This window comes from Myotis daubentonii, chromosome 6, assembly GCF_963259705.1.
Source record: "Myotis daubentonii chromosome 6, mMyoDau2.1, whole genome shotgun sequence".
Taxonomy (NCBI): Eukaryota; Metazoa; Chordata; class Mammalia; order Chiroptera; family Vespertilionidae; genus Myotis; species Myotis daubentonii.
Window position 1 is genome coordinate 16,116,799 of NC_081845.1, and position 27,613 is coordinate 16,144,411.

A 27,613-nucleotide genomic window follows, 5' to 3' on the forward strand; every position below is an offset into this window, starting at 1 on the left:
TGATAAAAAAAAAATTAGATGAGAAATGATACACGGCAACATACAAAAACAATGCATTCTTTTAGAAGTGATAAATAAATAAAATTTTATGCCTGAGATTGTCCATGCCTTTCTCCTAGGCTATGTCACTGAATGGGTTTATTTTCTAGAGGATCAATTTCCACATCCCTCATTAGATTGGTCACCCAAAAGCCACTCCATTGTCAAGATGGATGAAAGCAGACAACGAACGAAATTTGAGCTAACATATTTTATCGCCTCCGTTATGCTATCGTCCACTAACCAGAGGGTAAAACACGCTTGCGAATCTCTCCCCTCGAGCCTTGGTCACTCTCGCATGCTCTTTTTGAAACGCTCCATGGACAGAAACCCCTCACTGCTGGAGCCACATTCCAGGTCTGTGGCTTCAGATTTGCTTCAGGGATCAGGCTGCCCAAACATCTCACAGCTCTTCTGAGCTCAGAGAAGGCAATTTGCCCTGCACCTCACCTGGCAATAATTTATTCACCCACTGCTTTCAGAACAGTGGATTTTCTCTGGGAATATATCCTACTTAATTGGAGTCTCCATGATTATAAACTTAAAATTATTAGAGTTCCTTAAACCTCCTTAATTTTCCTTAACCATTTGTGGAAGTCCATTTGAAACATATGAAAATTCTATCCTTAGTTCCAAGATATGAGAGAAAATGCCAATTTGAAATAGTTGCCTACTTTAAAACCTAGACATTCTTTTAAAGCACTCACTGGGTACCAGCACTCCTCCATGCAACTGCCATGTGCTAACATGTTTAATTATCAAAGGGTAATATGAGGTAGGTGCTACTGTGATATTCTTTTTAAAGATTAAAAGAAATGAAGGATAGACAAAGCAATTCAATTGGTCGCATTTACACAGTTACTAAGCAGCAAAGGTGGGTGTGGAATTCAGGAACCATAACTATAGAGTTTGCCCTCACACAACTGTGCATTTGCATTATTTGGTTGTTTCATTATGGCCTACTTCAAAAGGAAATGAGGATCAGAAAATGCATCATGGAAGATTTGTTTTAATTTAATTTATTCATTCTTTTATTTTTGGTGCAAGCATTCGATCCATGTAAAAATAATTCAATGATTAAAGTTCCAATTTTGCAAAAGGCTTTATTTTCTTAGCTTTGTACTTCATTACATCCAAGAAATCTTGGAAAGCAACATAGGAACTCAAAACAATGTAATATATAATAGTATCATATTGGCAAAACTTGAAACTGTATGACGCAGTGATAAAGAATATTGGAAACAGTCAGATTGTCAGAGAAGCTAGTGAACTCTCTAGGCACTATTTTTTTCCCAACTTTAAATGAGGAAAAATAGTTTCTCCTGCACAGAATTGTTTCAAAGTCAAAATAGTGAACATGGAGCATATATGGATATCAGGTGGGCAGGGGATACATTCTTTACTTCCTACCAAAAAAGAGTATGAGTTTCTGTTTTAAACTTTCATTCTTCTTTGCCAGTGAAAAAAAATTAACTTTAGTCCTTTGGAGAGTTCTCCCCTCTGTTCACTCTGGTCCAGGCTGCAGTAAGTTGTGTACTGCTAAGGCATTGCGATAGCAGTGGAACTTCCTCTAATGATATTTATCAGATAATTGGATAATTTACATTTTCTCAATTATTCATAAAGTAATTTGCAAGCCTCCATTAAAGATCACGCATGCCTAAGGTGGGATGTTTCCTCTGGACACTTTGTCTTCTTCCTTTTCATAATTCCTCAAGCTTGTACACAAAAATACAGTTTTGTAGGTTCGTTCTGCAAATAATACATCCTAAGAGGTGTGTGTCTTCTAGCAAAGTATAAAGTAGATGGGATTAATGATTAATATTATTTATTGATTCTCATTGGTAGTGATTTTGTTAAAGATAGTGAGTGAATCAGCTTTAATAATGACTGCACAACTAGTTAAAGTTAGAATAGCATCTATAAGTCACTACAGTAGCAAACTAGTACCCTTCCTAATTTTTAACACTGATTTTTAAAAATATTTCATATTATTACTGAGATTCATTCAGTCCTTCAGAAAGATAGATAGATAGATAGATAGATAGATAGATAGATAGATAGATAGATAGATGATAGATAGATATGGCACTTGCACTAGGTCAAGCACTATTCTAGACACTCAGTATATTATTGTAAACCAAAGAAAAAGTTCCCAGACCTCGTGGAGTTCGCAGTCTAGTGGGGGAAGACAGGAAATCAGTAAGATAAGAAGGTAACATTCATAACATGTTAGAGAATGGCAGCTCCTAAGTAGAAATTTTAAAAAAGCAAATAAAAATAAAGCAAAAGTGGGAGATTTGGAACAGGTGGTGACTGTGATAGACCCAGTTTAGATAAGGTGATTAGAAAGGTCTCAAGGAAAAGATGGATTTTGAGTAAATAACTAAAAGAAATGAGGGAGTAAGCCACGCAGGTATCTGGGGAAAGAGTTTTCCAGGCAGATAAGGCAGAACCTGTAAAAAAGCAGTAAGGCAGGAGAGGCGGCTGTGTTCAGGAATCCGCGAGGAGCCCAGTGTGCCTGTAGTGGAAAGAGTTCAGGGAGAGTCACAGAAGAGGAAGTCAAAGAGGTGAGAAGCAGATAATGGAAGGACTTAGTCCATTATTCTATTTGGAGATGCAAAGCCATTGGAGAATTTTGAGCAGAGAGGTGACAAGATCTGGGGATGTTTAAAGAGGATCACACTGGCTTTTGTCTTGAAAATAGACTGCAAGGGAACAAGGGCACAGAGAAATTCTCTAATTCATGAGCTATTATAGTGAGCATTTTAATGTAGTCAAGACCCATTGAATTCTAATCCTATAAATTCTCCTTTTATTTAATGCAATCCAAGAACTGTGAGGTGAAATTGTAACTTTTACATTTGTAATTATTCCCACTTAACACTCCGTAATTGCGGTGAGGGTAATATGTGCAAGATATAGTCCTGGGCACTGAGAGCAATACCCTAAAGAACCAGATAGCCAGCCGGTTTGGCTCAGTGGATAGAGCATTGGCCTGTGGACTAAAGGGTCCAAGGTTAGATCCCGGTCAAGGTTTGCAGACTCTATCCCCAGCCCTGGTCTGGGTGAGTGCAGGAGGCAACCAACAGATGTGTATCTCTCATAAATTGATGTTTCTCTTTGTCTCTTCACCCTCCACTCTCTCTAAAAATCAATGGAAAAAAATATCCTCTGGTGAGGATTAACAACAACAACAAAAAGAACCAGAGAGAACTGCTTTCAAGAAAATCATGTTTTAGAAGCCATAATAGAACATGTAACTATGTAGACTTTTAGAACATTGACAGAGAAGGAACACATAAAGAATTGACTCTGATACTGTGGTTGTTCAGGTCTCTTACCAAAACTCTCAAAACAAAAATGTCATCTACATATATTTCAGAAATAACCAATCCATCGGTGACCCTATAGGGTCTGTTTTATTTATCTTTTTTCCCTTTCTCTCTCTCTTTTTTTTTATTACAAGGATAAACTAAGCATGTTGACAGCATTAACTGATGAGTTTGCCAAATCACTATGCAAACAACTAGCCATTTTCCATTTTGGATTATCAGGGAATGAACACTCCAACAGGATAAGTACAGCAGCTTTAACTCTTCGGATTCCTCAGATCATAATGGAGCTACATAAATAACAACCTAGCTGACTGTCATAGTTATTAAGATGTGGGTGAACAAAGCTGCTAAATGGAAAGAGTTATACCTTATTAGTAATGGAGGTTTAAATGAACATTTGGGGGAATACAGCCTTAATATCCATGCTCTCTCCTTCTCTCCTCACCAAGCACTAATTGTCATTCTTCTGTGCTCACCGAACACCCCACACATAACCATGTTAGTGGAATGTGTCGAGTTAACTGGGAATATGCCAGAGCCACTCTGGCACCTCTTTAAGGGCGGAGCCAGGTATGGTTCCCACCTGCTTATACCCACCGCAGTGCCTTACAGATGTTAGTGTCCCCTAAATGTTTATTGCATTAAACTTTTGAACTGGCTGCTAATATGGGACTTAAATGATTTTCATGTGAAAATCAAGTAGACATTGAATAAATTCTGCCGAGGGCCAAATATTTGCCCGATCGCTGGCACTTATCACCCAAGGCTACATCAAACTCCATTCTCATCCTGGAGAAGCTCAGAGTCCAGAGAAGGAGAACGACCTGAAAACTAATCATTGTGACGCAATAGGAAGTGACTATAGCAAGTTGATCTGAGTGGTAAGCAGCCCCAAGGAGACTGCTCCACTCTCTCTCTCAAAGCTATTACGAGATTCACTGGAGAAGTTTGGTCAGGATCTTGAACAGTGGATGTTGTTTGTCTGGTGAAGAGTAGGAAGTTTGTTCCAGGAAGTGTGCACTGGGTATAGGACGGTGTGGAAGGGTGAGAGGAAATGTGCTGAGATTTTAAGATAAAGATTAGGCTGTGTTTGAGAGCTTATTGGGTGAGTGGAATGAAAACTTCAGTCAGAAGCTAAAGGGTATTTTTGGATGTAAGAATGAATTTGAACCTATGGATTTAGTGAAAACACACGGAAAGTAATAAAGAAATAACGGATTAGGATTACATTTTAGAAAGGTAATTTTGGTGGCATAGGGAAGATGGACTAGAAAAGGAAAAGTCCAAAGAATGGGAGACTAATAACAAGCTATGGTGGGATATCACACAGTGCACTGTTTTGGTTGGAAACGTGGACTCTCGATCCAGACTGTGTGGACTTGACTTATAATCTTCATGACCTTGTTGAAATTAATTAACTACTCAATGCTGCAGTTTCCTCATCTGTAAAATGGATGTAATAATGAAACTTACATATAGGTGTGTTGTAAGTATTGAATTAAGTAATGCATATAAAATTCATGATACATAGCAACCACTTAATCAGTGTTGTTTATCATTAATATCTCATTCAAACAGCATAAAACCTATGAGGGAGATGAAATGTTTACAGCCATTTACAGATACAAATACGAAGGTTTCTATACTAAGTAACTATAATGACTAATCACTGCATTTTATATATTTGCACATTTAGTACACATACAACAGGTCTTAAGACAATGGATGAAATAAGGACTTACTATCTATGAATACCTATTATTGGTGTTAGAACATGCTAGACTTGTTTAAATCATGTTAATTATGAAGCTCCCATTTTCTCTAGTTTTACTACGAATTCATATTGGGATGGAACTGAAGAAACCAAATGGCCTATATAGAAAATAACATTTGGCTCTATAAAGCTGAAAAGTATAGGCTGCAAATTACAGCATTTTTTCGCTGGCCTTGCTCTGCAGAGACAACCCTGCCTGACTCCATACCTATATTTTACCTGTCAACTGAAGAGGCACTCTGTGGACGCCGACTTTCGCAATGGGGTCACGTTCATACATTTCACAAGTTGCATTTCTTGTCAGGAAGAAAATAAAATTCATCATGTGGTTAATTCCTAGCCTCTGTCAAACTAACAGTCCAGATAAGGTCAACATTACAACTGGTTTATAAATCATATCTATCCTGCAGTGCCTGTTTGCTTTTTCATTTCTTTATAATAACAGGTGACAACACCATCTTCCAGCTTAACAAATGCTGCATGTCCCCATGGTTCTTTAAGACATGTAGCTCTTTGAAAGACTCCTCCTCAGATGTATACAATATCACCTGGTCAATAATGAATTCAAATTTGAGAAGCATCTATGCTTCATCAAATGGTTCATGGTGGGTGAGGAGTATCGTGTGTAATGTGCATGCCGTGGCAATTTTGAAGCAGCTTTCAGATGCGTTTTTAGGAATGTTAAGAAGGCGCTGATGAAAGTCTGTCTTCCTTGTAGAGGGCGAAGGAAATAGATAACCCTATGGATAGGATCTAACTGCCTCTTAGTATTTCTCCTAGCCCTTGAAGATTTTTCTAAGTTTAAAACATTGCATTTCCTCAGCTCATATGGGTTCAAGGCAGAACAGCTTCACAGAATAAAAACTTACGTTAATTTTCAAGGTATTAATTTGTGTTTACAGCAGGGGAAGTGGACCAAGAAACTATTAGGAATTGAAGGGTTGTATTAAAAAGTTCACGTTCAAATTTTATTTAAGAGCAATTTGTTGAAACTCTTCTTCTGTATTATAAACTTCAGAGCTTCTAGGACACAGACACCTCATCTCAACACCCCCTGCCCTCTGTCAAGGCCCAATCTTTAAACATTCAAGTCAAACTTTAAACATTACCTGGAAGTGTGGAGAACAATAAGCCACAGTGGGAAATAAGCATCAAACTTCTAATATTGATTAAAGATTATTAACTTTTTAATATATATTTCCAAATCTTAGTTTGATTTGTGAGGGCAAGCATAAGTTACTTTTCTTATTAAATTTCTGATATAGAAAAAAATTTATAGTTATTCCAACTAGCTAGTTACTTCTGATGAAATTGCTCTATAAAATAGATATAAAACCTCCTATATCACTAAGTATCAATTATACTGTGAAATGTGGAAGCTGATATCACTCAGTAACCTTAGAATGAAACCGAACCTCAGAACAGATGCTCAGTAGCCAGGTTGGAATGACTTATTTTTGTACCTTTTCAGTATTGGAAAATTATTTATAATTTTGTTCTAGATATATTGAGGGATGATTTACAACAAGTGCATCAATAAAGTGTCCAACGTTATATGTTATATAAGTATGCCTGTTCAGTGATTACCACAGTCAAAGTAATGAACTTATCCATTGCCTCACATGATTACCTCTTGGTAAATTCTTGAATACGTCCAGCATCAAAGAATAGTCCTCAATTTTCAGTTGGTATTTTAAAGTCTATACCTTCTATAGTCTTGGTTAATAATTAATATAAATATTGTTTGGATTTTTGTATGCCAGCTATTTAAAGTAGTGAATAAAACACTATTCCAACCTTTAATATGTTTAGAGTCTACATATAAATCGTGTCATTTTGCATACATTATAACAGGTTGATAAAAGTCACTGCATAAATATCACAGTGTTATATGGACAAGTCCACATCTAAAATATGTAGACATATAAATTGTATGTATGTTATATACATGGATATCTATAATTATTGACATAGATATTGACATGTAGATAATAGAAGTAGGTCTAGATATAGACATATAAATTTCTGTAATTCATAGAAACCCATTGAGTTTGGTTCCTTTCTAGTACCCAAATATGCAAAAAGTAATAGAAAGATATGTAATTTTCATTGTTAGTTAAACTTTAAATTATATCTATGTTTTAGGTGCAGGTTTATAATTTTCAATAAATAACTTGATCTATGATTATTTCCAAAAATACAAAAAAAACTGTGAAACATTTTATAATTTTAAAATTATGATAGCTCTAAATATATTAAAATAGAAATATATCATTTCTATGGTCTATTTTCAATACTATTATGTACAAAATTAGTTAATTAAAATGAGCTTAATGCAGGACTCCTAGCACATATCATTACTATAAAATATACCTGATTTTAAAGAGTAACTCAGACTTAGAACTTTGAGAATGGATACATTGAAACAACCTAAAATTGCCACCTTATTTTAAAATAAGATAACAGCCGAAACCGGTTTGGCTCGGTGGATAGAGCGTCGGCCTGTGGACTGAAAGGTCCCAGGTTCGTTTCCGGTCAAGGGCATGTACCTGGGTTGTGGGCACATCCCCAGTGGGAGATGTGCAGGAGGCAGCTGATTGATGTTTCTCTCTCATCAATGTTTCTAACTCTCTATCTCTCTCCCTTCCTCTCTGTAAAAAATCAATAAAATATATTTAAAAAACAATAAGATAACATAAGGGAGTTGAGGTAATTTTGTTTGCTTTTTCTCAAGACCCATGATTATTTTCTTCCAGGAAAACCATCAGTGCAAGTAATTAGTAGACTGTGCTTACTGACCAGGCTGATTTCTAATTCCCACCCTGATGTTGCTTGATTCTCTGTGCATTTACAAGACTATAATTACAGACGAGGGCTTAGACGTGGCTTGACCAGCAAGACTGGCCAACCCTCTGGGAGCAACTGGGAATGGGAGAGTGGCAGGGAGTGCAACGCGTGGTGATGCCAATCAAGCTGCCTGACTAATGGTGGACCTGGCAGAGCTCAGGCAAAGCCTGGGGGTTGAAGTCTGAGCCTGGCATTGTTTCCTTCAAAGCAAAATGTGAAATGTGATTATCAGTGAAGCAAATAAAGCCAGTTCAACTAGAAATAAACAGACAAAAAGTAAACAAACAACAGCAACAACAAAAAACCCTGAGATTAAAAAGGCAAAGCAGGAAATACCATTTTGTGACTTTTTAAAAATCTGGATTGCAAGTTTTATTTTGTTGACTTGATTGTTCACATGTGAAGCAAAATATCTTGTGCATGATTTAATGTAATGTCTTTTATGAATCTAAGTCAAATTCTGTGACCCATAATATAATACTCATAATGACACTTCATATAAAGAAATGGTTTAAAGACTTTTATTGAAAAATTATTCCTTATATTTTTTCTCTAACATTTTGAGTCATCTGTTAGATGAAACTCTATGTATATGGCTGGAATGTGGCTGGCTTCTCACTGCATTCATGTAAGGGATATTCTGTATATGTCTATATATGTATCCCTATCAATATCGATATCCATATCTCTCTATACATATGCATACACACACACTTTTTTTACTTACCCTATTTTCTGCAAACTCAGTTAAATTTGATGGATAGCTTTAGACTGTTTTTCAACTGTTTAAAATATACAAGAAATCTAATTGAATGTTTTATCAATGATATTTTACTACTTTTTAAAATTGAATTTTTAGGGAGAAAGAGGGAGAGGGAGATAGAAACATCAATGAGGGAGATACATCAATTGGCTGCCTCCTACAGGAACCCCAACGGGGATTGAGCCCGCAAGCCAAGCATGTGTCCTGACGGGGAATTAAACCCGGGACCTCTTGGTTCATGAGTTAACACTCAACCACTGAGCCACACCCGCCAGACAATATTTTACTACTTTTAACTTAGAGGTGATATGATTATCGTTCAAAGCTTGGACTCTAGGTAAATCATCCTCCCCAATTAACAGTCATATAGCCTGGAGCACTTAATCTCTCTGCCTTAATTTTCTCATCTTTAAAATGGAAATGATATTTTATGTTTCATTAAACTTCTGTCTGTAAAATGCTTGGAATAGTGCTCTGAATAGTAATCGTATATATAAAATGTGTGTGCATGCAGACAGAGAAACCAGGTGTATGATTTAGGAGTACTTGTAATGCTTTGAATTTTCAAGCATAAGGTATGAAATACATTTCATAGCTTGACAGAATATATCATTTTTGAGCCTGTTCGAGTTATCTATTCTACATTAATGGAGTCTATGGTGGAACCCCTAAAGCTGATAGTGAACATCATCTCTTATTTCATTCACCCATGGACAGCCATAGGCGCCTTTTGTCAACAGGAAAGCAAGTATGATGACTGCCTCTTTTCAAAACAGAATCTCCATATCGGTGTTCAATTCAATACGATGGCTACTTTCCAGGGCACAGAAGACGTGGTATGTTTACAATCCCCAAAATAATGTACCTCAGGACAAATTCTAATGTGGTTCTCTAGGCATCTAAACTACTATTCTTTTGTGTTCCTGGTTGCAATGTCTGATATAACCCACCGCCACAGTGACTGCCAGTGCATGGTCTTGATCTTGATAACATTCGTGCTTTCATTTCAACTCTTGATTGGCCTTTAGCAGTCAGTAAGTGAGGCTGTCACTCTATCTCCCATCCTTATGAAATTGAATTTTATGAAAGAGACATAGCCTAGAGTTTGAGAGGTTTGATTGACATCTTCCATATGGCTGCCTTGCTTCAGTCACGTAAACAGCGCCCTGGAAGGGCTGGTGTCTTCCTGTAAGCAGGGAAAGAGCGGATAGGGGAGAAAGAAGACAGGGAAGACCCAGGCGCAGGACTCTATGGCACCCACTGCTGTTCCCTGAGATAGTATGCAGCCCCCCAACTCCAACCCAGTTAGATAGACAGCCTTTGCTAAACAGGGAACACTGATTATAGTAATTACATTGTTAATCCACTGCTTCAAATGGGGAGAGGGCAGGAGTATTGGAGGGACATTTTACCTCGTTTTGAATTCACTGAACAAAAATCCATACAAAGATATACAAGTGTTTATTAAGACCCAAGCTGAGAGCTACCTAGCCATCACTTCTCTGATAATGATATATGAGGCATGTGTTTGGACTCTTTATCAGCTTTTCAGAAAAACATATATGTCTGCAATTTTACCTAGTTGACAAATTTCAAATTCTCCAGATGGCAGCTTTAATATGTTTAATATGATTGTGCTGTTCAAAAATAGCAATAGAGTTATCTCTAGAGAAAGCCCTTTGCTATGAGAAGGCAATACCATATGAAACTAAGAACATTGCAAGCTTTTTTTGCTACTTGGCTTTCACTGAGCTCTCGATGAATAAAAAGTCAGTGCTGAACAAATAGCTAATGCTAATGATGAACTTAGCAACTGATTCTACCCAATTCCTAAAGTCCCTTATTGAATATAGTCAGCCCATTCCTCATACGCGTTTCCCTGTGTTGGTAATGTTAGCCACATCGGGATGTTTTTGTTTGTATGTACTTGCCACATGAATAGACTTGGAAGTGGATCAGAACCAAATACATAGATCTATAGTGAGGGTGTCATTTGAACAGCTACACCTGGGCCCTCTTGAGAGTTTTGAGAATTTCCGCCCAAAGAACCATCTCAGATATTAGCATATCTCATAATATAAGGCTGATTCTGCCAGATAACATAAAAATTGCCTGATTCATCTCATCACGTATTCCCAATCCCACACTCACTAGTACCTTAGGTATGCTTTGTGTTGCTCAGTACTTATAAAACATCATCAAAAGTCATATCTGAACATGACAAAAATGGATAATATAGTCAGTCACATTAATGATCTAAAAGAAGAGTATAAAGTATATATCTCTACAGGTGCAGAAATAACTGATAAAGATCAGCCCCTATTTATATTAAAAAAGTAAAAAAAAAAACCTCCTCAGTGATAGTGATGGAAGGGATCAGGATTCTTTGTGGAAAGCACCAAGTTATAATAATAAAAGCATACTATGCTAATTAGACCGGGCATCCTTCTGGATGTCCTTCCAGACGACCTTCCAGAAAAAGTCAGGACTGCAAGGGAAGCCTGGGTCCCGGGTGCCTGATGGCGGCCAGAGAGAAGCCTGGGTCCTGGGTGCCGGAGGGCAGCCGGTGCCAGCAGCGGGGGATGGAAGGCCTCCTCCTGCATGAATTTCGTGCATCGGGCCTCTAATGCATTTCTAATAGGTTGGGGTTCAGGAACCAAACACACAAAACACCCCACAATTTATAGAGAGTAAAATAGACATGCCTGAAAGAGACTTATTCCATAAAACTTTTAATATGAAAATCACATACTCAACAGCAGTATATGTTTTCCAAGGCATATGCTAGTACATATATTTGTAAGTCAGGTGATTGAACATAAAATTTATATATATATATATACACACACACACACACACACACACACACACACACACACACACACACACACACATACATACACACACAAAAGGTCCAATGAGAGAAAGGGGGATAACACTGAGAACATGGGTTGAAAGAGGCAAAGAAGAAAATAAAATGAGCAAAACAAAAAGGAGGTTTGCCTTGACCCATGATGGTATAATGTCACGATCTGACAAGTGTGATCAGACATTCTCTGGACTCAATAAAGAAGGTAAAAATGTAGTGTCTCCTGTAACAAGCAGAGGTCAGCAACATAAGCTGTGAAAGCGTTTTGTTTTGGAACTAGGTGTGCCTGGAGTTCACACAGTGGGGACAGACACAGGGGCCATGCACAGAGACTACATTTCTGTTCTAACACTCACCACTTCTCAGACTTCAGCGGCTCACTTAGCCACACCGTCTCTCAGATTTCTTACTCTGAAAAGTAGGACAATAATAGTTACCTCCCGGTTTTTGTGCAGAATCAATGAGACAACACATGACTTGGAATAGTGTGAATGCCCAGCACAAATGTAGTTAAACAATTATGTTTTCTCTTTCCCCCAATCCCACACCCCTCCCGGTAATTTTATAATTGATGCACTTCCTGTTGGAAGGGATTCTTGGGAAAAACTATAACTACTTCTCTAAGCCATTACTATGATACTCACTGAATTTTTTTCAGTGAATCTTCCATTTTTTCAGTCCTAGCTCTAAATTACACAATCCATGATAAAGCTATTTATGATGGCTAATAGGGCCAATCAAAAAAAGAGGAAAGGGCAGAAATATTATAAGTGAAGAATTGCACATTAACTTATTCAGTCTGCATAACCTTGTAAATAATATTTGATGACACTATTAGTTCTGTCATGAAAAAAGGCTGATAAATGTTGATGTGACTTTATTTTAGCTTTGCAGTCATAGCAAGTATATTATCATCTATATATTCTTTATAATTAATGATGGTAGTGCTATTTTCTGCCATAATTCAAACATTAATGGGGATTACCCGCTGTTTGACTGATGTGCTTCATCCTCTCTACTTTTTCCCTGTTGTGTCCCCACAGTTATGATGCTCGAAATTTATAGTTTAGATTCTTCTTGCTGCTGTTTTACATCCCTACTCACTATTTATTCATAGGATATGGATAAGAGAAATCTCTGTTAGAATGGGCTTTTACACAGATGATTAGCAATGGTGCTCTGAGAATCACCACCTATTTTTTATACCATTGATGTATTCCAACAAGACACATGTAACACCACCTAACATCACAGTGGGTCTCCTTTTTAGGAAGTATTAACTGCACGGTCACAGTTGAAGGACTGTTTCATCAGAAGGCAGTTCAAGGCTGTGAGTCTGCAACTTCCATGCCAGTCTGGTTATTAATCAGTGAGAACATTACTTTCCACTGTTGGGACTCTGTTGGCATTTGTGAATTTATATTATGCAGGCTAGAACAGACTTAGCTGCTGTTTTTGTAAGCATTGCCAAGTGAATTTCACCATTGACTAAGTGAAAATGAAGATTTGACTAGGCAGGGCTGTTAGGTTGCAACCATGACAATGGTACCCAGTGTGCCTTAGGAAAAACAGGTGCTGTGCTAACAGTTGTCCTGAGCTTCTTTTCTCTTTCACTGCCTGATGGAAAAATGTGCTGCTCAGCTAAAGAAAATCAGTGGGGCTGATGATCATTCAAGCGGTCTTTAAACTGAGCTACACGTATTTCATTTAACAGTTTCAAGAGTTAGGATGTCCTTCTGACAAGAAATTAAGTTTAAACCATAGTGATGTTGTAACGGGGGTTTTACAAATAATTTTCCTTTACAGCCTGAGTTAAAAAAAAATTGTTGAATCTTTGTTTGGAATATCAGGTCCTTTCACAGTGTTTTAATTCAAACAGACAGTTTATTGTCATTGCACCTGGGGCAGGCAGGAAGAATAAAGCTAGGTTTAAGACACCCCTTCCCCCTTGCTTCAGTAGATCAGAAGAGAGACTTGCCAGCTATGCAGCTTTCACTTTTCAGTATAAAATGCCACTTCTGGACTAGACCAATCTTAGTTTTATTTATTTGTTGTTGTTTTTTGGGGGGTTTTTTTGGTTGCTTAGTTGATTGGTTTGCTTTCCCCCCTGACTGTGTATCTACATATGTCTTCATTGTAAAACTATAAGCACAGATGAATGTAGGAGAATTTGAAATGACTTCAGTCCCTTGCTTTTTTATAACAGTAATGCTTTATTTTTATTTTTTGTTTCCAGTGGAATAGAAAATTAATTCTATTATTTAATTTTCTTTTAGAGCCCTCCTTTTACCTGGTTACTGTAGCTAACGGGGTATGACAAAAAGCCATGTTTGATTTACAATGCAATACTCTTAGGGTTAGAAGGACCCTAGATATTAGTTGGAGTCCTGCATTTTGCAGATGAGGAATCAGATGCCTAGAGAAGGGAAATGACTTACTGGGGGCACTGCAATTGCTTAGTGGCAGATCTGCATGTAAAATTCAGGCCTCTTGACTTACTCCATAGTTCTTTTTCTTCTATATCAGCCTTTTTTGTCCTATTCCCTTATATAAGGACCTTGAGCAGATACTAACAACAAACCCCTCCTGTGGTCTCCCTGAAGAACTTTCTGGTTGATGAGCTCAAGTGCCTGACAGTGACTATGGCAATATACGTAATTTATCCTGTGACTGCGCAGATGACATCCTGTGAATACTGCTAGAAGCCTCCACAAACTCAACACTGAGAGGATTGTTAGTGTCTATGGATCCACAGCTCCCATAGTTAGTTTTCATTTGAAATAGACCTGAAAATGTCATTCTCCCTGTTAAAGAGTAATGCCAGATATGGGTACCGCAGTTATAATTGCTAATCATGGTGTCAGAGAGATCCAATGCTTTCTTTCATCGGTGTGCTCACCTGTATATCCTGTTTTGTTATTCTAGGTTTGTGTGCTGGAGAGGCAAATATTTGACTTCCTTGGATATCAGTGGGCTCCTATCCTGGCAAATTTTGTACATATTATTATCGTCATTCTTGGTTTATTTGGAACTATTCAATACAGACCTCGTTACATAAAAGGAGTAAGTACCCTTCCAACCTTTTTCAAATGTTACCGAAATAGAGAAATATATGAAAATGTCTTAAAACTTTATATGCATAACCTCTCCTTAAAGTAAATATGTTTGTTTTCATAGTTTCAAATGGCATCTACAATAGCTGAAAATGTCAAGTTTAAAGCATATGACAGTGAATGTAATCCAATTGTTTTCATGAAGTGTACTTACATCAAATTTTCTTTTGTAATTAAAAGCAGAATTATGTCCCTATGCTTATAAAGGATAGAGTCATAGCCTCTGACTTAATAGATTGAATGGGAATGTTCCCATTTTAAAAAATAATATTTAAAAACTGAATAAAGATAGTTTAAATTAATACAAATGAATTTATAGTTTCAGTGCGAACATATAAATACATATTAGGGTTAAAAATTGACATGTTTGAAAGCCAAAAGAGTCTGGACCAATATCTCTGTGTTCTCCATGATTTCCTTGTTGGCTCAGAGAAAGTATTTTGCATTCCCACTCAAGTTAAGCTTACTTAACATAAAAGTGAAATCCAACTGTGTTGCAGTTGCTATGGGAACCATAACTTAGGATTTTTTTTACTTTTGTATGTGCCTCAGATCTCAGCTATAGCTCTTCATTAATGTCTTTTTTTCTGTCTCATCATTTTTTCTCTCTGTCTTCTATTTTAACAAAGGAAAAGTCTATAGGCATTTATTTAAAATTATACAGTGAGTCTGTGGTAAAAGTAGATGTAGAAGATAGCACAGGTGAAGCCCTGCCTTATTCAGCACAAGCCGGCAGGTTGTCTGGGTTTCAGGAAGCCCTCCCTCACATAAAAGGTGCCTCCTATGACCTGTTCTCTCTGTCACCGGGAAGCCAGATAATGCTCCTTGGTTCAGAAATAGGCAATATGAGAGCAACTGGGGCGCAGACATTCACTGTCTGGTTAAAGATGAGCAAAGAGTTCATAGTCTTTTCAAAGTGCACACCCAGAAATTGAGTGCATGTTATATCTAAGGCTATGTGCGCATGTAAATCTCATAAAAAGACAGATGCGTTCTCTTGCAGAGTGAAGTTTTTCATTGCACAGGATATTAATAGTATGGTTCATTTTTTTAAAATATAAGTTGTACTTTGATCCAATGTAGGCGCACACTTACAGGGTTTGGGAGTGAAGTCATAATACCTGGGTTGAAATCTTGCATCAGCCAAACTCTGTGTGACTTTAATATTTTTGCTTATTGATTGAGTTTAGAGCAGAGAAGAAAGAAGAGAGAGAGAGAGAGAGAGAGAGAGAGAGAGAGAGAGAGAGAGAGAGAGACCTTGATTTATTGTTCTACTTATGTATCTTATGTATGCACTCATTGGCTGATTCTTGTATGTGCCCTGACCGGGGATCAACCCAGCAAACTTGGCCTATTGGGATGATGCTCTAACCGGCTGAGCTAAACTTTGTGTGACTGTAGAGAGCATAACCTCACTGATCCTTAGTGTCCCTATCTTTTAAATGAAAGCAGTAATTATATTAATTCACATGCTTTAATTAGTTTATATATTATAACCAATTATATAAAAGATTCTTAACTTTTATTAATAAAAGACTTTGAGGTTTCTCCATGATTTTATTCTTACAAAGGATGCTGCTCTGATCATTATACATATAGATACGTCTTCTCCATTTCTATGAGGTTCTTGGGACAAAAATCTATGTGTGGATCTAAATGTTTGTACGGCTGAAAAACTCGGAGGTTTGTTTTGAGGAATAAATGAGATATTCTATAAAATGTCCTTAGCACAAAACTTGGTGTTTAAAAATTTGTCAATAAATGTTAGCTATAAGAGTGTTCTCTTTATTGTTATTATTATTTGAAAATAATACTAAACTGTATAGATTAACAATAGGCTGGCAGGCACTTTAAAATAGAGTAAGGTGTTCCAAGCTGTTAGTTGAACTATTTCTGGCGCTTTTAGTCCAAGCTGCTGCAACTCTAAAATATGGTACATGATTTCTGTGTATCAAATTATAATCCCATCCCTGTAGATAAAATACATACCCACAAATCTTTTCAAGACGGGCTGCTCTCTCTAGCATGAAAGGTAAAAAAGGATGCCATGGGACATCTTTAAGATCGTTAGAACTTCTGTGTAGTTCAGAAAGTCTGAAATCTTTCTGAGGTCTTAACAAGGTGTCTTAGAGCTACATCTTTAGTTTGATCTTGACTAGCAGACAGCATTTTGAATTTGATCTTTTCCTTGAGACATTGTCTTACTTGGAAAATCTCTTGACAGCTGGAGATACTGTAAATGTGAAACTTTTATTTTCTAAATCAGCAAGTCCTGAGTTGGAAAAATATCCTGTAAATTATACTTGAAAAATGATTTGTTCTTTTTTTGATAATTTTTCTCTTAAATATCATGTTATATGTGTTTAAAAGGTGACAAGTAACGCTGTCAGTTCTTTGCTTGAAACCCCCTTAGCCTGGCCCACAAGGTTATAGGGATGTTCTCTGTCTTCCCAGTTACTGCAGGCTCTGGACAGGCTAATTGTTCTGACAGTTGTCTTCATGAGTCCCCTTGGCCCCCGCCCTCTGAAACAGCTTCCTTAGGTTGTTTCTGTCTCCACCTATAGTCTCCTTGCTGCCCTCTGGCCTCCACCTGCCTTCTTGTCTCCAAACTAATGCTTAGGAGTGTTTTGGGTTTGTGTTACAGCACCACTCAAGTTTTAGCACCAATTTCTGTTCTAGTTACCTATTTTGGTGTAACTTCTGTATAACAAACGATTTCTGTATAATTGAATTCATGGAATCTGGTGGCTGTGGTACCATGTTGAAAGTCAAAAGTGCAATCAGGAAAATAGATAATTTGCCATAGAAATGGAATTAAGATTTTTCAATTTCCCTTAATATGAAAAAAAAAAACACCAACAACTATTATTAAAAGACATTTCAATGGCATGATAGATGCCAAAAATTTTGATCAGTGAAGGACCTGGGTTTAACGTCTTATCAAACAATTTGAAACTTATATGACCAATTCATTGTTCATTCTACCAATTACATTAATGTTTTATGTTATACTACATAACATAATACATAATACATTATGCTGTTTTTATATATATTATGCTATTTCCATGTCATTATTATAAACAATTCCCTATTTTCTCCACAAAAATTCCTCATCTTTACTTGCAATTTAATTCCTTAGGAAGAATTTCCTAGGTATAATGAAATAATGTGAATAATTTTAAGGCTCTTAATATATAACTGAGAATTACCTATCCCTAATTATTTTGCTGCATTTTCCTCCCACCACTGTACAGCAGAGTCTATTTCACTGCACTCTGGCTAACCTTGAATATTATCTGTTCTCACTTTCGTTAATCTGATAGGAGAAAAAAATATATTTTAAATTGCCTTTCTTATTTTTACTGAGTTGGGCTTTTTCATATGTTCATTAACCATTTTTATTTCCTTTTTGGGAGATTATCTTTTGGCGTTCATTGTTCATTTCCCCCTGGAGTCTTAGTGTTTATCTATATATGGATCACATAGTAAAGATATTTGATATTTAAATATTATAAATTTTCATTTGATACTTATTATTTTTCTCTTATTAAAATTAACTTTTCTTTCTCTTTGAGATTTCTTGTATTGCTTTAAACATTATAAAATGTACATATTATTTGAAAAGTGTAATGTTAAGCCTTCATTATCTTTGGGTCTAAATTTACTAAAGCAAAAAGCAGATACCCTGAAATAGAGTCTAAGAAATGCATCTCTTTCCACATTTGCTGTTTGTAAACATTTTTATTTATTGATGCAACATTTTACTCCATGTTTTGTTTTGTTAACTGGAAAAAAAAGCCCCCAAAAAGCATGTTGGCATCATCTGAAACACAGAACACATGATCAGCAAATAAAATATAGAGAGTATTGGTCTATTTAAGAGTAAAGAAGAAATTTTTTTTAAAAAATTAAAGCAGTTAATTGGAACAGGAAGTCATTAGTATTCTTTGAGGGCCTCTGGCTTTCAAGGAGTATAATATATTGAAGGAAAATGAAATTGATTATTTCAATTCCAAGCAAAGGAAACCTAAAGCCAGAATTCATAGAAAGCATCTAAATTGTGTAATTCTCAACAGAATCAGTCCCCATCCCCCCGAAAAACAAAACAAACAAACCAAAAACCACAATTAACTCTGGTGAAATAATTCATGAATAAACACATACATGGCTCCCATGAAAGCATGACCTTATTTTACCTTATGTTATAAGTGGAATTGCTTAATGCATCTTTGTCTGGGCCTGTGGCAAGCAAAATGTGATCTGGGATATCTAATGTTTATTATGAATGACAAGAAGATGTTAATGAGTAGAACTGCTTTAAATTTTCTCAAATAATCTGAGGAGTGTGTAGGTTTCTAAATTGCTAATGGCACAGCAGTGTTCTTGGTGATATTGCCAAAGGACATGATGCCAATAGCACGCAAAAATATTTCCTTCCTTCCTTCCTTCCTTCCTTCCTTCCTTCCTTCCTTCCTTCCTTCCTTCCTTCCTTTCTTCCTTCCTTGTTCCTTCCTTCCTTTTCTCCTTCCTCCTTCCCTCCCTCCTCTCTCCCTTTCTTTCTATTTAATGAAGTTATTTTGAAAGAATAAAAAATACCTTATACAGTTTGGATCTACAGGCTTGATCAAAGAAACCCAGTCCCAAAACTAGATATGAATTAAAAATAGCTAAAAATGTATTACTCAAATGTTGTAAGAATGTAGAAGAGTATAGCATTCCAAAATCAAGGTAATATTTGTAAGAATCATATATTTTATACGTGCAACTTTCATTACCCTCCACCTTGACACCTTTCTCTACAAATCCTATAAACCTCACCTGAACTTCACAGCACTTTTGCCTAAGCCCATATGACTAGGAATTGGTAAAGTTAGGATGTGCACCCAGATCCTCCTAACTGCCAAACCCATGCTGTTAACCACTCTATTGAACTGTCTCCTAGGAGCACAGGTGAGAGGGCCACGATCTAGCTGAAAAGTTTTGTTAAGTTGTTGGCAAGTTTAAAATTCATTATGGAATTTGCAGTTGGAAGAGCATTAGATTTTAAATTGTGGTTGGCCAGCTCTATATTAAGGATTACATTTTTAACTTTGTATTTAATGAAGAAATGACCTCACCTATATATATATATATATATATATAAACCTAAGTGACTGTTACGACTGGATGACCGGTAGCTATAATGCGCACTGACCACCCCAGGGGGCAGACGTTCAATGCAGGAGCTGCCCCCTGGTGGTCAGTGCACTTCCACAGCCAGCCTCCTGTGATCCTCCCCGCCAGCCTGCCCTGATCGGCCTATCTCCGGCCAGGCCAAGGGACCCCCACTGTGCACGAATTTGTGCATTGGGCCTTTGGTGTTTTAAGAATTAAGAACAGCCCTAGCTGGTTTGGCTCGGTGGATAGAGTGTCGGCCTGCGGACTTAGGGGTCCCAGGTTCCATCCCGGTCAAGGGCATATACCTTGGTTGAGGGCACATCCCCAGTGAGGGGTGTATAGGAGGCAGCTGATCGATGTTTCTCTCTCATTGATGTTTCTGGCTTTCTGACCCTTTCCCTTCCTCTCTGTGGAAAATCAATGAAATATATATTTTTTAAAACAAAGAATTAAGAACAGAAAACCCTTAGTGATAGATATTTTAGTCTTGGGGAAGAACAGTATCACAGGGTATCCTTAATTTCCAGAAATTAATGTTAGAATTATATTTTATAGCAATAAACATTGTTGACAAAGTTTATGTACACATATATGCACATATAGTTTATATATGATGTATAATTATATATTAAGTATGAATATATAATTATTCATCCACACTTATTCTTTGAAAAGAACTTCAAATAATTGATGGGAGAATTTGTTTCTATGTAATTGAAAAAATACCCATAATATATACCAAAAATATGTATGTATATTACATATCTAATGGAGATTCTTTCTAGGACATCAGTAGCTAATCCTAAAATTAAATGAATGGGGAAGGTTAGATTTTTTGTATTTTGTTTTGTTACTGAAAACCAAGAGATTAAAATAATGTGGTTATAGCTAATTTGATAAAGCAAAGCTGTGATGATTAAAAAGACAAGCCAATCTTCATAAATTTCCATTCTTTGTGTTTCAAGAGCAATAAACTGTTAGGCTATGTATATCATTATATCCCATTGATTCTTCCAAAATAACGAAAAGAACTGAATATTCTTTCAGTTCATGTATTATGGTTTTAAATGGTAATTTCAGCTTACTTCTGAGTACCAAACTTGGTTCCTTAATTTGGACGACAATGGAGTTTTGTTTTCTCTGTTTTTGTTTCTGTTTTTTCACCAGAAAGTATCTCTCAAGGTATGGCATGTGCTTGTTGATGAGCTCTCCCCGTTGAGGAGGGCACAGAATAGAAAGACAATAGTGAGGCGTTTTCAGACAAGGCTTCACTTGCTCTGACTTCCTTCGCTGTGCTCTTCCTGGAGCCGGCGTGGTAAAGGAGAGGGTCCTCATCATCCTGGGCAAGGCCTGCGGGCCGCCCGGTGATGGGGAGACAGAAGACCTAGTTTATAAAAACATTCTAATGTGGCAACTTGGGAAATGTATAGACACCTCAGAGGGTCTGTAAAAGCAACTAGTCACACACTCAATGTGTATTATAAAAGAAAACTTTTCTAAATTTCTGGAATTTACTGTTTACTGATGATCAGCCATGATTTGAAGTTTAATTGTTCATGGAACTCAGATCCCCATGTACCATATAACCAATAGGAATAAATGGGGTGATCTCTCTAAGTTCTATTTTCACATCATATGCGTCTTTCACTCTAATAATGTTACCTCCCTAAAAATATATGCACTATTGCAGTCATTTTTAAGTTGTTTGTCTATGTTCAAATAGTTGTTTTGCCTCTTCTATTTAATTTTTCTAGGAGGAAAAAAAATCTCCAAAAGAAAAGACATTGCAGCTAAAGCATTAAAAATGTGCACTTTCTGTGTTCAGGACAGAAAATCAATGTAGATTAGCAGTAAAGAGACTTGGAATAGTAGTAAATTAACAGTGACTACTGTTAATGACTTAGACTAGTTTTGGAAAATAAGTCTTTTCCCATAAGCCTAGACGAAGGAAAAACCCATCATCATTACAAGTTTTACAAATTTAGCCCACTCTAAAATAAATGTCATAATGAGACATGGTGAATGCAATTTATTCTCAAAAGGATATTTTCCCTCTGGGATCTATGGACCATTTATTCTATAAGAAGAAACTGGATGCTCATGTCCTGATATTAGGCTGTGACTAAAGATTTACAGAACATGGTAAATATAAGTCACTACATTCTGACCATCTAAACTCATGTTTGCAAATCATTGAATACATTTAGAAAAATGTTTAAAGGAATATGTTGTGATATATATATGCATGCATTAGTTTCTTTTCTAAAATAAAAAAAAACAAATTAACTCATATAGATACTTTTTTAAACTAAAAAGTAAAATCTGACATAAAATAAAAATCCTTTTCCTTACTCCTCTCCAGTTGATCTTAATTTATTTGTAATTTTTCTGGAATATATACCTCAGATGTCTGTAAAAGCAAAGTCATTGTAGGCTAATATATTTTTTAATTTATACTTTATAGTCTCTTTATCCCTCCACTGGGCTTCTGGTTGCCTTTCTTTATTCTTATAAGAAAAAAAAACACCTTTTTTAAAATCTCTATTGTTGAAAGTATTACTTATGTCCCCTCCCCCTCTTCTAGCACACTCTTACCGCCCCCCCCCCACATACACCCCAGGCCTTCACCACCCTATTGTCCATGGGTTATGCATCTATGCATACAAGTTCTTTGGTTGCTCTCTTCCCACCCACCCCTTTTTTAAAAAACAATTTTTCTAAATATATTTCTAATTTGTCTTCAATCTATAGCTTGGTATTTATTTTTCTTCTTATTTTGGAAACTCATTACTTTCCTGTTTGAATTTAGACCATGAATTTAGACAATTTCTTTATATGTGACCATGATTTCATCTGTAGCTTTTTGTTTTTTCTTGTTTTTGTTGTTGTTGTTTTAATGTATTTTATTGATTTTTTTACAAAGAGGAAGGGAGAGGAATAGAGAATTAGAAACATCGATGAAAGAGAAACATCGATCAGCTGCCTCCTGCACACCTCCCACTGGGGATGTGCCTGCAACCAATGTACATGCCCTGGACTGGAATCGAACCCGGGACCCTTCAGTCCGCAGGCCGACGCTCCATCCACTGAGCCAAACCGGCCAGGGCTGTAGCTTTTTGTCTTAATGGTGGCTCTTATTCCCTGGAGATTTATTCCTCTCATAGTACTTTGTCCATTTGCTCCTAACAGAATTGATTGTTCTGTATGTTTGGTAAACATCTGTCTTCCTGCTCTGGTCTCCCAAGTTAGATTCATGCTTGCTTAGATCCCGTGAATTTTCTTTCTGATATTCTTTACAAAATTTCCTGAAAAGGTGAGATAACATGTCTGAGTTTATTCTTCCTTTGTACACTGGAGAAATAGTTTTGCTAGATGCAGAATTCATGATAAGAATTATTTTTTAAGTAGTCAGTACCAAAAATGTAATAAGGTAGAAGAGAAGCCCCAATCATTTCACTAGCCTCTGTTTAGTCACCTGTGCACAGTTATATAATGCAATCATTTGAGTGTGTATTATGCAACTAGTATGTGTTATAAGGTACTTGGGTCATTGTCTTGAAATCATCATTTTTTAATGACTATAGGAGGTTGAATACCTGCACCCAAAACAGTCCTCTAGTTTAAAATCAATTGCAGCTTAGTTTAATGGTGTAGATTTTGTGGGACATAGATTGCCCCTCTGTGTATGAAGGCAAACCCTGTATTTTCTCTAGAAAAGAACTATGATCCTACTGTTGCGCCTCATTAGCCCGCCTGTGTGCTGAGGTGGGTGGTGTTCATTGTCAGGCACCAGCCTTATCTGACTCCTCAGCTCTCTGGTATCTTTCCACCCGCCAGTCAACTGCCAGGTGAAGTTCTTGGGCCTCCAGTTAACCAGTATTAGAGACTAGCACTTTTTTAGTAAAACCTCAAAATCAACGCTTCTCAACACACATCAAAGTTCCATTAAGAAAGATTACATTTTTGCAGAATTGGCTGAAGGATAAATGGTCCATCTATTCTCTTACAACCGTTATAACCTATTCTACACCAACCGTACTTCCTACCTGTATTGTATCACTTTATTTCTTTCAGGACATTTTTACTTCAGAATTTCATTTTAGCAATATGTCAGTTAACCTACATTTAAACGATTTTATAAGAAATAGATTGATGACATTTATTTATAAAAATTTTGTTGAAAACATTGCTTTAAACACTCATAAGAAAAATATATCTTTTGTCTCATTCCTGGAAATAACAATACTTTTCTAATGCGTTCAGTTGTTTTATCTAAAGGGCCTAATGATTTTTTTTTTTTTAAAAAAAGCTTTGTAATCGCTTCTCGGCCTTTTGGCTAAGATCAAGTGTAAAAAAAAGCTTTGTAGATTTGTTTTCTGGTAAAAGTAATACTTAATTCATTTTCATAAAAATATTTAGCTCTTACTGTGTGCTGGATACTCTTCTAAGCACTGTGATTTCAGCATTTTAAAAAACCAAAGCCCAAGCTGTTAAGGGGAAGATAGATGGTACATAGGCAGTAAGTATGTAATAGGTCACAGGATGATGGTGCAACATAAAAGTTGTGTGTGTGTGTGTGTGTGTGTGTGTGTGTACACACACATTCTGTCTTTGATACTTTACATGTGTAGTAAGTTAATAAATTCCCTTTACTGAGCTCATAATTACATTAATCTACATTTATACTTGAACTAGAGGCCCGAAGCACGAAATTCAAGAGTAGGCCTTCACAGCCTTGGCTGCCTGGATCCCTCCCTTGCAGCCATGGTGGCTGCCTCAATCCCACAGCTGCAGCCCTGGCTTCATCCTGGAAGGACATCCAGAAGGATGTCTGGTCTAATTATGCTTTTATTATCTATACTAATAAAAGAGAAACATGCAAGTTGGTGTCACTCTGCTATGCCCACCAGCCAATTGGATGAGTATGCAAATTAACCCAACAAAGATGGCGGTTAATTTGCATACGCAGGCGCTGAGCGAAGACTGAAGGCTCTGCTGGACTGAAGACTGAAGAGTGAAGAGGCTTGGCTTCTCCGCTGCAGCCAGACCAAAGGCCTGGGTTCCAGGTGCCGGAGGAAAAGTGGTGCCAGCAGCCAGGGGAAGTAAGGCCTATTGTGCGAATCTTCGTGCAACGGGCTTCTAGTGATAGATAATGACAACTGATAGAATATGATTGTCAATTACTATCCTGAAGAAGATTGAAGAAAGATAAGGGTATTTGGGTCCAGAAAAAGAAATTTAGAAAGGTATAAAAATGGGAAAAAAAGCATTAAAATCCCTAGTTACCAGAAAGAATTGTAGTTATAATTTTTAAAAATATATTTTCTATTTTTAATATACACATGCATAAATACTTTTTTATTTTAAAAAATAGTATTTATCCATGCCATTTTGCTTCCTGTTTTACACTTACCATGAACTTCTTACATTTAATTTTATATTATTCAATTGTTCATTAAAGATGTCAAATTAATTCACAATTTGTAAAATGTCCAAACTTTGCCCATCTTTTGTGTTTATTTTTTTCTAGTTAGCTTGTATTTATAGCTAATTAACCTGTGTGAATATTATAAAAGTTAACCTGATATTCTTCAATAGGTATTGAAAATCTCCAAATCTCTTTTATATTATGTTTTTATTTTGGTCACTTTGGTCAGTAATTTTTAATTTTAATTTTTGTTAGATAAAACATTTATAGTTTCTTAGTTTCTTGTATGTATTAAATCTCCTGCATTTTTCTTAAGATACTGAATATTTAATCTTTTTATAGAAAAATTTTAGCTCATCTGGAATATATTTTAGTACTTAATGGGACACCAACACTATTTTCTTTTGTATAGATAATCATTTGGGCCAGCATTTATTTTCTCAAATAATAGAAATATCATATTTGTTTATATTAAATTATCATAAATAGTTTTCCCTAATTGGCTATTCTATTCCACTGATTCGTTTGTATCCTATGTCACTATGTAACTAGTGATTACTATGGGTTTATAGTATGTTCTGACAGATGGTAAAACAAATCTGCTCAATATTTCTCTTGTTCATACTTCCCTTGGCTATTCTCCAGCATTAGTCTTTAACGTTAAATTTAAAATCATTAATTCAATTAACAACATATAGATTTTGTACTTTTCTTATTATATTTGTTTTTATGTAGTTTGTAAGTTTTATAACAATTGTGAATGGGCAATTTTCCTCTTTGTAATGCTTATTTTTTGGGGGGGGGGAATAAGTGCTTATTTTTAAATAGGAGAACTATGTTGTTTTGGCACATTTTTTATGTCAGAATTCCCTTATGAAATTTTTCTAGTATCTCTTTGGTTTTTATAGGTGCTATCTTTAGACACAAACTTTGTCATTTATGTTTGATGTTAATAGTATTTATTTTACATTCTTAGTGTATTTGCAAGACTCTGCAAGCAAGTGTTAAATATAAATGGCAATAGCAAAACTCTCAGTCAAGTTTCTGAATTTAAATGTAAGGATTTCATTAATTTGTAATTTATTGTGTAATTGCTGTTAGTATTCAGTAAGTAGTTTTTACCATGTGTAAGTCATTTCCTTCACTTTTCAGAAATGGCAGTGTGTTTTATTAAATATTTTGAAACTATATTAGTATGATAACATGGTTTCTTTTAAAAATGTTGGATGTATTTAATTAGGTTGATAACTGTTCTGCAATTAACCCAACCTTCCTTTTCTAAACTATACCTTATTTTTTTTGCAACATATTTTTTGCTTCAATTACTACATTCTATTTTCAATATTTTTATTTCCATTTTATATATTTACTTGAATATCTGATTTATTTATAGTTTTTACTTCTAATACAGGGTGGGGCAAAAGTAGGTTTATAGTTGTGAGTATGCAAAACACTGAGTTTATTCTTGTGTTATTATTTATGAATTATTGCATTGTTTTTCATATAAACAACTGTAAACCTACTTTGTACACCTTGTACTCTTCCAAGTATGCAAGCTTCATAAAATAAATCGAGGAGATTTCCTTCTGTGATCCAATACAATTTAAATAGGGTCAGGGCTATTAATATTTCCTAGAACTCATCTATGATGAAATCAGCTAGTCCTAGTACTTTCATGAAGGTTGCTGTTTAATCATATTTCTAATCCATCCTACAGTATTTGGTCTTTTCAAGTTTTCTGCTTCTTGCATTATCTGGTATTCTGGTAATATAAATTTTGACAGAGTATCTGTTTCTGGAGCTCTTGTTTTATGTTAGTGTCATAGAGTTCCAGTATTATTTGATTTCTTTCTTTTTAAAATCTCCTCTTTATCCCTAATTTGGTTTCTTTTCTCATTCCTTTTTTTTTCTCATTCTATGGACATTAAGTTATTTCTGCTTTTGCCTTCCTTCCTCATTCTACAATAATAGGAAGAAGCAGGATCTCGACATACCATGGACACCACCTCCAGTATATTTGCTATTTTTTATAGCAATGGATGTGGCAAATTGATGATGTAGACTTGTGACTTTTCTTGACTTGGATTTTTTAGCACAGTCTGTGTGTCAAATAACAATCACAAACCATTGTTTTAAAAGAAATAAAGGTTTTGACTGAGCAAACAATTTCACCTTCAAGTTATTTAATTCTGAAATTTATCAAAACTCATTATTTTACAATAACAGCCAAATTGACACTAAATGAAGAATGGTCTTCGGGAGTAGCAGCTACTACAAAACCA

The 27,613-nt window shown here is 35.9% G+C and overlaps 1 protein-coding gene and 1 pseudogene across 2 annotated transcripts in view; both read left to right on the forward strand.

The window, feature by feature from the left end:
- NKAIN2 (sodium/potassium transporting ATPase interacting 2) overlaps positions 1-27,613 on the forward strand; it is an 806,271-nt gene that overhangs the window by 371,691 nt on the left and 406,967 nt on the right. For both annotated transcript variants that reach the window (XR_009453396.1, XM_059700239.1), the window contains exon 2: positions 14,556-14,693. Coding sequence is in view for 1 of the 2 variants with exons in the window: in XM_059700239.1 (XP_059556222.1) it covers positions 14,556-14,693 (138 nt within the window). In the remaining variant the exon portion in view is untranslated. The remainder of the gene's footprint in view (positions 1-14,555; positions 14,694-27,613) is intronic.
- LOC132237873 (U2 spliceosomal RNA) lies at positions 24,220-24,370 on the forward strand (annotated as a pseudogene).